Raw genomic sequence first — 15,336 nt, 5'->3', positions numbered from 1 at the left:
CCCACTAACTTAGGGATCTTATGTGTAAATTCTTGTTTAATTTCCATATTTAATTAATAAGACACATAAATAAGCAATTATAACATTTATTATTTTATTAATTCAAGTTTTGGTATAACTATTTATGTTTTAACGAATATACAAATTAATTCAATGAAATCACTATCGCTGTAAATATAGTGTTTCCCGTTTAATAATTCAAAGCAATTTATCATGTCTCTTAAATTCATAAATTCAAACAGTACATCCTCCGTACCGTTTATCCTAGAAAAGTTGACATCGCAATTATAAGTTAAATCAAATAGAATATCGTAGATGGAAATTTGATGGGGTACATTTAGTACTTTGAAGGCGAACATAATTGATGAAAATAATTTTGAAATGACTTACCCTTTTTTTATCCATCTTATATAGAATTGTTTGTACCATTTTATAATTTTTTTTATTAACCATATTTACAAAGGGAAAAAAATTTTATTTTTAAAAAAAAATTTCCATGAGGCGAGTTTCTTTTGCCAAAACCTTTACACCATTTATCATCACCTTGTATTTTATACCAAACAAAATCTCCCAGATATCGCACTTAGCAAATTTTTACTTAATTACAGAAATACGCGTAATGATACTACAGGAGTTACACCATCACAGAGAATGTTTAATCGAGATATTAGAATTAAATGGGACTTATTAAAACCGATGGAGGAGAAGGAGAATAAAATAAACGTTACTTTACCACGAAATAGAACTTTTAATGTAGGAGATTTTGTTTGGTATAAAATACAAGGTGATGATAAATGGTGTAAAGGTATGATCACACATAAAGAAAGTGATATGATGTTCCAAATTAAGACTGAGAAAGGTATTTTGAGGAGACATTTAGATCAAATAAGAATTAGAAACTGTTTTAACACAATTATTAACTATGGCACAAAGGTAAAAAGGTGTTTATTTATATTTAACTTTATTAATACTATTAATACTATTTTTTCCATTTCACACTTTTATATACATTTTTTATAAGTCCAAATTAGAATATAAACGAAATACAAAAAAGTAAAATAATATTAAAAAAAGTAAGGTTACGCCGTTTATAAAATAAAATTAGATTATAACAAATAACAAAAATTAGATTATATAAATAATAAAAATTAGATTATAAAAAATTCAAAAACAAAAAGAATTCAAAAACAAAAAGTATATAACGCAACATTCTCCCTCTTCTGATAATTTCATCGGAGAAGTCATAGAGAGTTTGTTGTCCAAGTGGTTTATCATTTTTGTAATCAAGTTGTATCACAAATCATCATAACGTTGGCTTGTCCCAATCGTTGGTTTGGATGTACTGTTTGAATTTATGAATTTAAGAGACATGATAAATTGCTTTGAATTATTAAACGGGAAACACTATATTTACAGCGATAGTGATTTCATTGAATTAATTTGTATATTCGTTAAAACATAAATAGTTATACCAAAACTTGAATTAATAAAATAATAAATGTTATAATTGCTTATTTATGTGTCTTATTAATTAAATATGGAAATTAAACAAGAATTTACACATAAGATCCCTAAGTTAGTGGGTCCTCTTACTGAAATTTATTTAGACAGAATATTAAATTACTTTTCGACCAGTACATTATCGGACTCTATTAAAATTAATACTTTGCTTAATAATTTATCAGACGAAATTTTTGACGACATTAAGGCAATTTGTTCTGATACCGATATTTTAGATCTTAAAATTGTGATTAAAAAGTTAACCTATCTTTTACCAGCGCTAAATTTAAATACTTTAATTAATAAATTTAATCTTCTTCAACAAAACTCATCAGAGAGTTTTATGCTGTGGTGCATTAGAGTATCGAAACTTCATAAGAAATGTAATTTTTTGGACGATAGTAGATTAAAAGAGAAATGACATCGCAATTATAAGTTAAATCAAATAGAATATCGTAGATGGAAATTTGATGGGGTACATTTAGTACTTTGAAGGCGAACATAATTGATGAAAATAATTTTGAAATGACTTACCCCTTTTTTATCCATCTTATATAGAATTGTTTGTACCATTTTATAATTTTTATTATTAACCATATTTACAAAGAGAAAAAAATTTTATTTTTTAAAAAAAAATTTCCATGAGGCGAGTTTCTTTTTATATTTAACTTTATTAATACTATTAATACTATTTTTTCCATTTCACACTTCTATTATATACATTTTTTATAAGTCCAAATTAGAATATAAACGAAATACAAAAAAGTAAAATAATATTAAAAAAAGTAAGGTTACGCCGTTTATAAAATAAAATTAGATTATAACAAATAACAAAAATTAGATTATATAAATAATAAAAATTAGATTATAAAAAATTCAAAAACAAAAAGAATTCAAAAACAAAAAGAATTCAAAAACAAAAAGTATATAACGCAACATATTATAACTTGAATGCTTACAAATTTCAATTGATCCTAATTAAATAAATAAATTTAGTAAATAACTAATTAGAAGTGATCACATCAATTAGGCATCATGGGGCCCATATTACGGTTCCTTATATTTTTATTAGGTTTTTTTGGGCATTTTTGTGGCAAACAAAATGGAGTTTTTTAGGGTTAATAATATTAATATATTTTATGCTTAGTTCCATTATTATGGAAATTTTGAGGTCAATATTAGGATTCCCTTTTTAAAAAAAATTTCGATCGACTTGAATCGAATTAATTTTATTAGATAATATATAAATATTTTTTGAACTGAGCAGTTTATCATATTTTAATCTATTGTAAACTTACATCAATATTCATTCTAATCATGATATCCGCTTTTAAACCGCCAGGTCCCAGTCTGAACCAACAAAAGCAGATTCGATTTAGGGCTCTATCTCCTTAACCCAAGATACTCTTTTTTATTCACTATTCATAATTTTTGGTCAATTTATATCACGAAGATGAAAAAGGTCAAATGAATAACTATTTGGAGGACGATAAAAGCCCTTAATACAAAATGGAACAAAGGTTTTTTCCGTTTCAATTGCGTGGCTTTCCTTGAACAATTACATATCGGCAAAATGGGAGCTCTTACATGCCTCCAAAAGAACATAAGGGCATTTTTTCTACGGACTCGGTATCGCAGAATTCGCAACTGATGGATAGAGGATATATAATATAAAAAGATATTTAAAACCAATTTTATTTTGGAGCCAATAAATGGTACTTACGTACTTGATGAAGTCTAAATATATGAAGGCACCCTTCCATCTGCTATATGTATTGTTGCCATTGTACGAAATTAAGTTTTGCAATATGCTGCTTCATCTTTTGCAGAATAATAAAGTCGTGGAAATATTCTAAACCAGCTATTCAAATTTTAGAATTTTATTATGTTTTTTTTTGATTATAACTATTAATTTATTTTTTAGGAACAATCAAATTACTTTGCTATTCTTAAAAAAAACTCAGAACATTTTGCCTATCAAAATTTATTGAAAGGCAATAAAATATTAACGATTTATATAATTTTCTATTACGCAATTTTTCACCGCTTCTGATGATAGTAAAGGTCAACAGTTTGGTACTATCAGTTTTAACTAGGAGGACTAATAGGCCAACCGGTATTTTTCAAGGTCTTTTAAGAAAATGAATATTTTGATTATTGTAAGGCAATAACGTTTTTGCATAATGCAAATTATTTATATTCTACTTGATATTTCTCTTCTAGAGGAATTTTATTCATTCATTTTCCTCATGTAACTCAAAGGTTTAAGAAAACACTATATTTATTGTTTCTAAATATGAAACATTTATCTCCGGTGCGCAAATATTTTTTAATCTTTTCTACAGTTCGCGGTTAGAACCAATTTTTTAACGATCTTCGGGAAGTTTTTCTAAATATCATTTTCAAACTCTCATGACCTTCAATTTGTGAACTAAAAATTGCCTAATCTTAGGATATGAAATCAAATTTAAAAAAAAAGAATTTATTATTTGTGACATAATATGTTTTATTATAAATATTTATATACCTAAAGAAGTATTATTATATTACTAGCTGATAGCCCTTCAAGAATGACGGGGATCAGAATTTTTTCCTTATGGATAAATAATAAATTTTACCTATAATTGACAATGGATGAATCAGAATAATCAAATGAGAGGAATAGATTATCCGTATTCATTCTTCCAAGATTTCTATAAATTTTTAGAGAAAAGGCCAAATATATTATGGAAAATATGGAATAAAAAAATATGATTTGTGAGTTATGATATTTATCAATTCTTTTAATAAATTTTCCACATCCAGACGCCATGGTTTTTGCCTATCTCTTCGTATACATAAAGAATCACTTAAATGCTTTTAAAACCTTCCTAAATACTTTTTTAAATAAGACCTACCTCATAGATTCGACTCAATTATTGGGGCAAACCTGATTATCTCACTAACACTGTGATGGTATCCACCTCATTGCATGGGCTATTTAGAAGATTATTAGCAAAAATAATTGCCACCGGTCAAAATCCAGGATCTTAACTTATTAAGTATACTTGTCAATTAGATTTGGTGTTAAAAGGCAAAATAGCTTCACATGTCATTTGTGTTATATCCAAAATCCTCCTCCTAATATGGCTATTATCTAAGACTTTAAAAGTGTTTTCAATAGCAAATTTCGTGAAAATTTCATAAATTGTTTTTATCTCAAATTTTCTGTTTATTCAAAATTCCTAGAAAAATTAACATTAAAACTCCTTTATTTAGTCTACGTCATAGAATCTGACGTGATCCAGCAGGGGGCACACATCCTCATTTATTTTACCTTGATAATCATTATCTCATCCATTATCTTAGATCTAAATTTGATTTAGATATAAATATTAATAACTCCAAATGCAAAATCTGTTTCCATGATAACAATATACAAAGCCCTCATCTAGCAAGATTAAATTTTTTATTGAGTATTATTAGATTTGGAAATGAACCCTTCCTTAAGGGTTTTTTTTATTAACAATGGACTACAAAGCACTCCTTGGTAATTGTTATCCACAGAGTTTTGAATAAGTTTGCATCTTCTCATGATATAGATCCTTTCTTCAGGATGATCTTTATTATATGAAAATATATTTTGATACAGGTACAGGGGTTGGGCCATATTTTAATTTTTTTAAATATACCTTGGCTGGGCCTAAAAATTTTAAGGATACCCAGGTTGGGCTGTATATTTTAAATAGCCATTATTATCTATAAAATAAATATAATTTATTTTAAAGAATTCAACCGGGCCATGCCAATTTTTAAAAAAAAACAATCTAGGGCAGGCTGTGCAAATGGTACCTACAGGTTTCTGATATATTTATTACCTTCAATATAAATATAAAATCGGAACATATGAATTTTCATAATATTAATTTCATAAAATCTGTAAAAATTATATTTATGTACTCAATAAAAAAATATTCCTAAATGAATTTTTATACATTCATTTGCAATTTAAAACCTAAAAATTTATTCTTGCTAGATGAAGGTTTTGCCTAACTTAAACCCGCCTATTCTATGGATAGACTGAAAGATATTGGGTTGGTGAGTGGGAGGGTTAAAAAATATTTTTAAAACATTGGGAATATATTTCAGGCATATTTTTTTTATTTCATAATATATAAGTTAAAATAAAAAACATAAAATAATACATAAATAGCCAAATCAACCAATATAATATTTTTTATACATTGGACAGGCAAGTTAAACAAAATTTTTAAATAAATGAGCAGGCAGGTGCACCAATGCCCCGTGCAGACCTCTAGTCAGAATGACATCGGAAACAGCAGATCATAATGGATTTTACCTCTGTCAAAGAATTATTTATAAATAATATGCGTCTACCACTTTTATTTTCTTTGCATTTACCACCAGAGGTCTGCAAAACATTTTCAAGCCCAATGGAAATTTTATTATTCCCATCCCAAGTTTTTCTTGGCCCAATTTCAATTTTTTTAAAGATTGTAACAAAGATATATAATTGTATTAAATGCAAATATTTATTAGATTATGGGAATATTTATAATGGAAGGCACAAAGCTCTCCTTGTACATGTTCTCCAGAGTTTTGAGATTTTATTTAGCTAAATAAAATTTATTAAAAATTATACTTTTGAAAAATGAATATTTCACCTGCACCTAACTTGTCATTTTTTGCAGTAGAAATAAAAATTGGAAAATTTATGAATGACAAAATCAGTATTTTCATAATTCATATTTTGTAAAATAATTAAGGAGAAAATTCTATTTCCCTATCATATAAAAGCAAATATTTATTTATATAAAAAATTCATGATAAAATAATGCATAAAAATTGCCTTTTTAATGTGTTCAGAAATTTAAAGATTATAACAAATTGTATAAAATGCAAATATTTATTAGATTGTGGGAATATTTATAATGGAAGGCACAAAGCACTCCTTGTACAATTTTCTCCAGAGTTTTGAAATTTTATTTATCTAAATAATTAGTTAAAAATTATACTTTTGAAAAATGCTGTAAGAATTCTAGTATATATTGTAATATTTGGACCGATGGGTCCCCCAATCTGAATGGGAAAAATACAGTCCGTGATCGGGGGTCCGGGAAGGTCGATGGAATCACTTGGACAACGTAGTTAAAATAATATTTTCAAAGTTTATTTAACAAAGTAAAATCGATGTTACCAAAAAATATCAATTTCCAAAACGAAAGAAAATAATTCCCAAAAAGGTGTTTTCTTTTCAACCTTTATAATTTTTAAAACAAAAAGGGGGAAAAAAAGTTGTTATTTAATCGCGATATAATCATTTTTGAAACTGGTAAGAACCAGTTTCAAATGCAATATAAAAATAAGGTATAATATCAATATAAAAAAAAGGACGATGGGAAAACAAAAGAAACAAGTGGTGAAAAACTTAAAGAAATACGGGACAAGAGGGGGGGGGAGATAGTACATAACATATATATATATATGTTTATGTTGTATAAGATGTTAATGGTAGCTTAAGTGAATGAATGTTTGATGATATGTTATGATATTATCATTGGATCGAATAAGCTATGGTGATTTTTATTGGACGAATTTTTTCTAAAAGAATACAATTGGCTTTTACTCTGTGACACTGTGACACGGCTTTTATATATATATCATAGATGTTTTTCTATTACTTAATTTTTGGGACCGAAAAGTTAGGAAGGGAGACTTAGACGAGTACCATTTTTGGCATATCGTCTTTGGGATACGATTGTATTATATTTTCAATATGGTTTGAGTTAACTATAAATCTATACAAAAATTTTACACACAACTGACTTAAAAAATGGCATCTTTCGCGCGAGTATCTAACGAAGCCTACGTCAAAAGTCCTACTATTTTACATTATTTTTCTCCCTCCCCCTAGAAAATTTGTGGAGTTAAAAAGATGCAAATGTGTCACGAAGATTCAGGCAGCATGGAGATGCTACGCTACTCGGAAATCTTTCTTAAAGCGCAAAAGATGCGCCATCACCATTCAATCGTACATAAGACGTTATCTGGCCTGGAAATTGTTTATAAAGGTTTACAATAGTTATCAATTAATTTTTTTGTATTTTTTTTATTAATCAATCCCTTATTTATTTATTTTTATCAAGTATATGTTCATTAATTCCCGATTTGGGTCATTCATTCCATGACAAATGAACTAAAAAAGTGATCTTTGACGACCATGCATAAGAACCTATGAAACTTTCACCCATTTGTGAAAACGTTGTAATGGTATAAATTATCAACAACCAGGCCTAACGCCACTCTCTACAAACCTTAATCTATCAGTCTCCACTCTTAAGCTTTATTATAAATTGATTAGTAAAAGGTTTTTTTAAACTTTCGCATTAGTTGACTTAAGCCGCCATCTAAAACGGAACAAACCTATAAAATTTTTGGTATCGTAGCAATACCTGAATCGTTGTAACAAATTCTTCTAAAAAAGAATCGAATTAATATGATTTTCTTGAATCAGTTTAGAATATTTTAATATAAAACTTTTTTTGAAAATTGAGATACTTTATTTTTTTTCGGGAATAAGGATTTTAATTTCATTTTTAAGGACTATAATAAACCTTTATAATTTTCTCCTTTGCGCAGTTATCCATGTTAGCAATCTGTACGGTCCTGACAACTGAATATTACGGGCAGAACAATTTATGCAATTTTTTTTTGCGAATTTTGTAAAATCATTTTAAACCTAGAAGCATGCAAACTCTAATAAGAAATCTAAACGCATCTATCCCTACTGATCTCTATGTTTTCTAATATTCTTTTTATTTTAAAGGGGTAACTACTAAGAATATTTTTTTTTAAAAATTTAGTTACAAAAACACAAATGGTCTGTCATAGTTCAAAAACAATATAGGATGTGGATCTGTAGGAAAAAATTCCTCGCTACTTGTGCTGCCGTGCTTTTGATACAATGCTGTTATAGGAGATTCGTGGCTAGGAGGGAACTGAAAAAATTAAAAGTGGATCTTTAAATATCTATTTTTTATGTATAAGATTTTCTAGATTAAGATAAATTTAATAGAAAAGGTCATAATATATGTTAATAAAACTTTTGCTTGTTAATATAATGAATGTATTAAACATAGTTGGAGTTTTAAGAATAAAATTATTTATCGTTAAATTCAATAAATTGAATCAAATCTTGATTTATAATGGTTTATTTTATGTATACAATTTTGTTGTAAATTTCACGAATATATAAATGAAATATAAATATTATTTTCCAATAAGGCTGAAGCAAGTACTATAACATTTCAAAGAAACATGAACAAAGGACTGGAAAATAAAATCATTCAATTACAAATAAAATTAGACAACGAAGTAAATATAATTGATAATTTTCAATACCATTACCAGTAGTGTTAATTTTGATTGCTACCTCAAATAGTTATGCTCTCCCCCCAAACGAAAGATAGGATTTTTTAAATTTAAATTATTTTTCTGCTATTTATATATGTACATTTAATTAAAAGTAAATTGAAATTAAAAATAAATAAATGAAAAATTTACTAATAAACTAATTATTGACAATGTATAGAGCTCTGCGCCGTCCATCCAAATTTTTGTTCCCCCCTAAGATGCACTCTTTATTTAAATCACACCGTGCATGGTAACTTCAAAATTTTTTTTCCTTTATCAAAATATACATATATTTTTCTTTTAAAATATATATTAAAAAGATTAAATATCTATTTATTTTTTAGTCATTATTATCCATTTATATTGCTGTAAAATAACGGCGTTACCTTTTTTGATTAAAACGAAAAGGAACGCCATTCATTGTTTCAAAAGGTAATGAGTAACGCGTTTCTTTTTTTTGTGTTAATTTAGGTCGAGTTTTGAATATAGATCAACCACCAAAGCTTTCATTTTTATATTATTTATTACATTTTTTGTTGAATTTTATAAGTCAAGATTATAATCTAATTAATATTGTATCTATCATGTCATGATATATTAGTATATATTCTCTAATATTATAATTTATTTAAAGAATATATGTTAATAATTATATATTCAGATGAAAATTATTTAACTCTGCCCTGGCTCCAGCTTGAAACATTTTTTAAACTAATAAAGAAAATTTAGGACCCTATGTCTACACCTTGCAAGTGTAGATTGTGCCCTAATCCAAATATTTGAAAGTCGATGTCTAGCAGCTCAAATCTAAAAAAACATGAAGGTAAAAATATAAATTCGGATTAAATTCTTATAAAATTAAAAAAATTTGAAAACGATCTGAATGGAAATTCTTGTGAAGATGATCTAATAAGTATATTTTTCAAATAAAGATCGTTCTTTAAGAGAGAGGGACAGAGAGACTATTAAGCGAGCAAGGAAACAGAAGTGATTGGAGTAATAATGAAAAGAAATAGACAGAGATGGCTTGGGCAGGAACGAAAGACGAAGGAAGACTGGATAAAGAGAGCATCTCGATGTAAGTAAGAGGATCAATACCTCGAAGAATGCCTAAGATGACGTGGTTAAAGGTGATAGCTGCGGATATGAGAAAAATAGTCTTACAAATAGTGATGGTAAGGACCGTCAAAAATCAAAAACTGGCTTACTTTGATAAACCTGGAAATCGCTATTAAACTTAGAAGAATAGGAAAGAAGAAATATAATTCAACCCCACCCCCAGCCTCTGTGCCAGTTAAACTTGTGTTTAACACAGCGAAAGTTGTTACCCCTCCTGTTTATCTGATCAAAATTTTGAAAATCATTTGTTAAAATTATTTTTTTTACAAAAAGCACTTTTATTATAATATATTATGTTTGTATAATTTTATTTTCATTATCCATGGGAAGGAAAAAAAAATTTTAAACATATAATATTTTTACCAGGAACACGGTACAAGGGCATTTTTGCGTTCACGTTTCACATTTCCGGTCAAAAATTGTTCCGTTTTACCTTTCGGAACCGTTCCTAGAAATATATCTAAATATATTTTTTAAATCTAACCATATTAATCTTTATTTAATCATTAAATGAATCAATGATTACATCGATGCAATAATATATTTTTAAAATATTATCATTTATATTTGTTCTTTGTGGTGTTAATATTAATTTGAGTGTCGAAAAACAACGTTCAACACTTACCTGGCTAACAATACTGGGAATCCATATCTTTCATAAATTGGCCCAAATCGTATTAGCAGCAATTTTTTGATTTGTCTAGACTATCTGCTAGAAGTTTTTTTATAGTTGATAGAATATCATCCTTTTTGTAATAAATCTTCACCCTTAAAATTTTTAATATGTTCCCATGTCGCCAATAAATGATTTATAACTATTATTTTCCTCTTCGTTCAACAGAGATTTAAACCTAGGATCTAGATATAAAGAAGAAAGAACAAAGTAATTAATTCATAAGTATTTTTTATCTTTTGTTGAGAGCTGGAATAAAGTCTTGTGATAATAGGGAATTAATTTGAAGCCTTATTTTACATATGGTCCATTGACCTATAAAGTCACCTGGAAAATGCTTTTTTTTGGAACATTAAGCTTGGTTCCTTTAAAGGCTCTAATGAGGCCACCGTTTTCCTACAGTTTTACAGTCTTCATCGGAGAAAAAAAATTTCAGGATGTATCATTTGCAAGGATTTAGAAAATAAAAAGAATTTAATATATGCACCTTAGATGGAATAAAAAATTTTATTTTTAATTATAGAAATAAATAATAATTTTATATATAATTTTAGGAAGGTTCCGGAATACATGTTCCGTTTCCATTCCATAAATTTACTCAGTTCCATTCCATGTCCTTAATTTTTACATTATTTAAATAACGCGTTACTTTTTTTAAAATAGTGAGTAACGTGTTCCATTTTACAAACGCAACACAACTATTACGCATTTTCTTTAAAGTAATGTTTTTAGCATTACTATTTTATATACTTTTCAAGAAACCTTTCAAAAATTGATATCTTACTAATATTAAATAACCCTACGGGTTCAATAAATGTAAGTTATTTCAGCCTAATATAGACTAAATAATGAAAAAAAAATTAGAGTAAATTGTATAATCCATAACCCCAAAATTTATTAGTATATTGATCCACCTATAAATTTGTTAGACAACTCTTGATTTATTACATCACTCTGTATAGATAGGCTTAACTAATAAGTATCTAGGTTTCATTCTTTTTTAGGTGAAAAATTTTCGCTCTTTAGAGGAAAATTATCGAAAATCACAAACCACCGTTATAAATTTTGAAACGCAAAATTTAACGTTGAAAATTCAGCTCAAAGATACTCTTAGAGACTTGGAAACTTTAACTAAATCTTACAATGATTTGATTAAAGTTAATATGGATCAAAATATTTTGAAGGTAAAAAAAAACATTAATATAAATGCAATATTGATTTATTTAAATATTCCTTCCTCTTTTAGATAATATAAATCTTCATTTAATAAATAAGCGTAGATTTATGATTTGTAATTTTGGATATATCTGATTTGAACAGCTATAAATTTTCATTTGAAATGGGATAGATACACCAATATGAATCATAATTTTAATTTATCATAGCAGTTTGAATTCTAGTGATTAATCCTTATTTGGATTTGAAAAAAGGCCACGAATGTGAATCAAATAATTTTCATGCTCATAAATCTTAATAATAAAATCATAGATTCGAAAAGAGTAATATATTTCTAAAACAAAAAAATGGAAAATTTTAATTTAGTAATAAATGATGAATGAGTGATATAATTTTGAAAGGGTCAAATAATCTGCCTATCAAAATGTATATCTCACAACTAATCATAATAAACTTAAGCAATAATATATCGTATCCATTTATACAAAACTAGCTAGCATACCGGTTTGACATATTTTTGTTATTTAGGTTTATTTTTTAAAAATATCTATTATTTTTCCAGGCATATCAAAAAATTGAATAAGGAAATTTCAAAATTTTCGAAATTCAGTAATTTTTATGATTCTATTTTGACACTGATATTTATCAATTAAGATTGAATATTTATATTCGTTATAAGCGGTTTATCGACCTTTTAAAAGGTTTGGTTTGTATTCAAGTAACATAATTTTTAACGGATCGGGTTCGGTTTTGGCTTTGTAAATTATAACTGTTAATACCGTTTCAGGTTTGGGTTGAATCTTTGATTCATGTGGCAATTATAAATACTTCTCAAATACTTTTAAAAGAAAACGAGGGAAACTTGATGGCACTAAATTTGTTTAGCTAACCAAGCCCCGACCATTATGAATTCATTTTATTTTACATTCGACGAATGAAATATTTCATTGTTAACATTGATTCATATAATTTGTTATTGTAACCAATGATTTATTCGGAGACCTATTTGAAAATTAATGTGCGAATTTGTAACCAATTGAACATTCATTCTCTTCTCCATTTTTAAAATAAAATTTTATCACTCCACAACACCATCCGCTCGATTCTGGTTCATCAAAGAGGGACAACAGCTTCAACTCCGCATCTATTCAAGTTTCTATGATAATTTTATATAATAAAATAACCCTCCTCACCTCCCCCCTTCCCTTATATTTTCTTAAAAATTCAAAATAAATAATATTAAATTAAATATATTATAGAATTTTTAGAATTCGTTCTTTTCTTATTATACTTAATCTTCGAAGATTTTGATGAAAAAATATTATTTTTCCTTCCCTTGGCATAATAGTCGCAGATATTTTTTATGAAATTTATAAAATTACTTGGTTAATTGGATAACTTTTGTTAAATTAAACAATCATGTATATAATTTAAATTTTTTTAGTGTTTTATAATTTGAGATATCAATGAATCTTATTTATTCTTTATGAATAAAATTTCAAATAATATCCACAAGACCAGATGAAAAAAAGTTTACTTAGTTTTTTATCCTCTTTAAATAATGTTTCTGTTTTTTTTTATAAAATTGAAACATTAGACAGAAATGAATATGAATGATTTAGAATCTATATTAAAGCATCAAACATTTACGGGTAATTGTATTTATATTGAATTATTATATTTTGATTTTTTTTAAAATGTTGTTATATAACCGTTTGATTAGGGGACTTAATTTTTTGCATACTAATTTTTTTTTTAGGAAACTAAATTTTCTGAAAAAAATGATATCCAATATTATCCTATATTTTAAATATTAGTTAATTAAATTTTCTTTAAAACTGAGATTGCCACAAGCTCAAAACTTTTCCGTTAGAATGTCTACGAATACGTGTATTGAATTAATTATTAATTTAAGGAAACATTTAATTTGAATATAAAATTTGTAAGGATAAAATGTTTAAAATTATAAAGGTAATTGAAAGGTTTAAATTATAAGCAAATTAAAGGACAATTATATTAAATAATTATTGATGGTATGTAAATTTTATTAGTATAAATATAGAGATCGAAAATTTAAAAAAAAAGAGAATGAAAAAGAAAAAGAATAGGAATTTTTTATATAATTTTTTAGTTTGATTTTATATTTTTACTTTTTTGTTTATTTATGTTATTTTAGATATTGTGATTAACTATATTTGAATAAATAAATTTGGTATCTTCAATTCGTGTTAATATTAATTTCAACTTTCAATAGTTTAGACAATTATATATTTACTGCTGGTTAATATTGAGAAAATGACCAAACAAGCAGAGGCACCAACTAAAGTCATCACCAAGCTCAAGACTACACATTCTCAGAATTACACCGTTCTTAACTAGTTTATAGCCACGAATTCTACAGTTTGGTGCATTTAACATCGATCATCATTATGTTTGTATTGTTTTTGGGTTTCTTATATCTTGTCCTTCGAAGTAATTCTAACATCGATTGGATTGCTTTTTTCATATCATAATCTACTACAACCGTTTTCAATTCTCTGCAATGAGCAATCTTGTCTGCTACCGCCCCGTTAAAACCTACTGTTAGAATTATTACTTCGCCAATCACCGCTTATTGGCAATATCTTTTATTTTATGGCTATTATCTTACTTGCGATATATTTATTCTTCATCCCAATATGGCATTGGGGGATTATTTACCGGATTTGCTGGTTTTAGGGAGTAATAATTCCATCCGTTGCTTGATCCTTTCACATTTTATTTTTGCTAGTGATTCGTTATTTGAATCAAGTTTTCTTTTGAGATCGTTGATGGCTCTGGTTAGTATTTCCAATTATTTGGCCATTTTCTCAATCATAGCATATAATTTTAATTTATAAATCATTCTGCCGGCTGCTGATCTACTCCTAAACCCATCGGCAATTTTTAAATTAATTAAAAAGAATCAAATTAGCAGAGAAATTAAATAACAAAATCTGGCGGAATAACTGCCTTTCATACATATTTACAATTTTAAGATAATATTGGATATTTTTTATCGAGAAATTTATAAGATTTTCGTGCATTCCTTTTTTTAAACGCAAATCATAACTTCGACATTTTATCTAGGGGTTAAGTTCAAACTTTACATTATTTATAATATTTTTTATTGATGCTAACTATTTTAAGGAATCGATATTTTTTTAGAGCTTTTTCTCTCTTATTAAATTACGCTAATAATTTGTAATATCTCATCATATATTTTTTTTCTTCCATCCATTAATAAGTAAATACCCCGTCTACGAAAATGAAGTCAACTGAAACATCGGAAATTCATCGCGGACATCTTAATTTTGATTCTTGTTATCAAATGTAAAAAATATATTTATTTTTGTTTTGTTTTATATTCTAAAAAAAATCAACAAATATTATATGCTGCCTTATTTAGGCAAGCACCAATCCCTGGAATCCCAAAA

General features: G+C 26.8%; 1 protein-coding gene across 2 annotated transcripts in view; it reads left to right on the top strand.

Moving 5' to 3' along the window:
- The window catches only part of LOC135925788 (unconventional myosin-Va-like), a 64,952-nt gene that overhangs the window by 40,713 nt on the left and 8,903 nt on the right, over nt 1–15,336 (top strand). For both annotated transcript variants that reach the window (XM_065461268.1, XM_065461267.1), the window contains exons 19-25: nt 7,415–7,571; nt 8,364–8,513; nt 8,785–8,874; nt 11,710–11,889; nt 13,001–13,033; nt 13,479–13,533; nt 15,148–15,232. In XM_065461268.1, the coding sequence (XP_065317340.1) occupies nt 7,415–7,571; nt 8,364–8,513; nt 8,785–8,874; nt 11,710–11,889; nt 13,001–13,033; nt 13,479–13,533; nt 15,148–15,232 (750 nt within the window). The remainder of the gene's footprint in view (nt 1–7,414; nt 7,572–8,363; nt 8,514–8,784; nt 8,875–11,709; nt 11,890–13,000; nt 13,034–13,478; nt 13,534–15,147; nt 15,233–15,336) is intronic.

The sequence above is a fragment of the Gordionus sp. m RMFG-2023 genome, chromosome 3, assembly GCF_954871325.1.
Source record: "Gordionus sp. m RMFG-2023 chromosome 3, tfGorSpeb1-WG-v2, whole genome shotgun sequence".
Lineage (NCBI taxonomy): Eukaryota > Metazoa > Nematomorpha > Gordioida > Chordodea > Parachordodidae > Gordionus > Gordionus sp. m RMFG-2023.
This window is presented reverse-complemented; position numbering and strand designations above follow the sequence as displayed.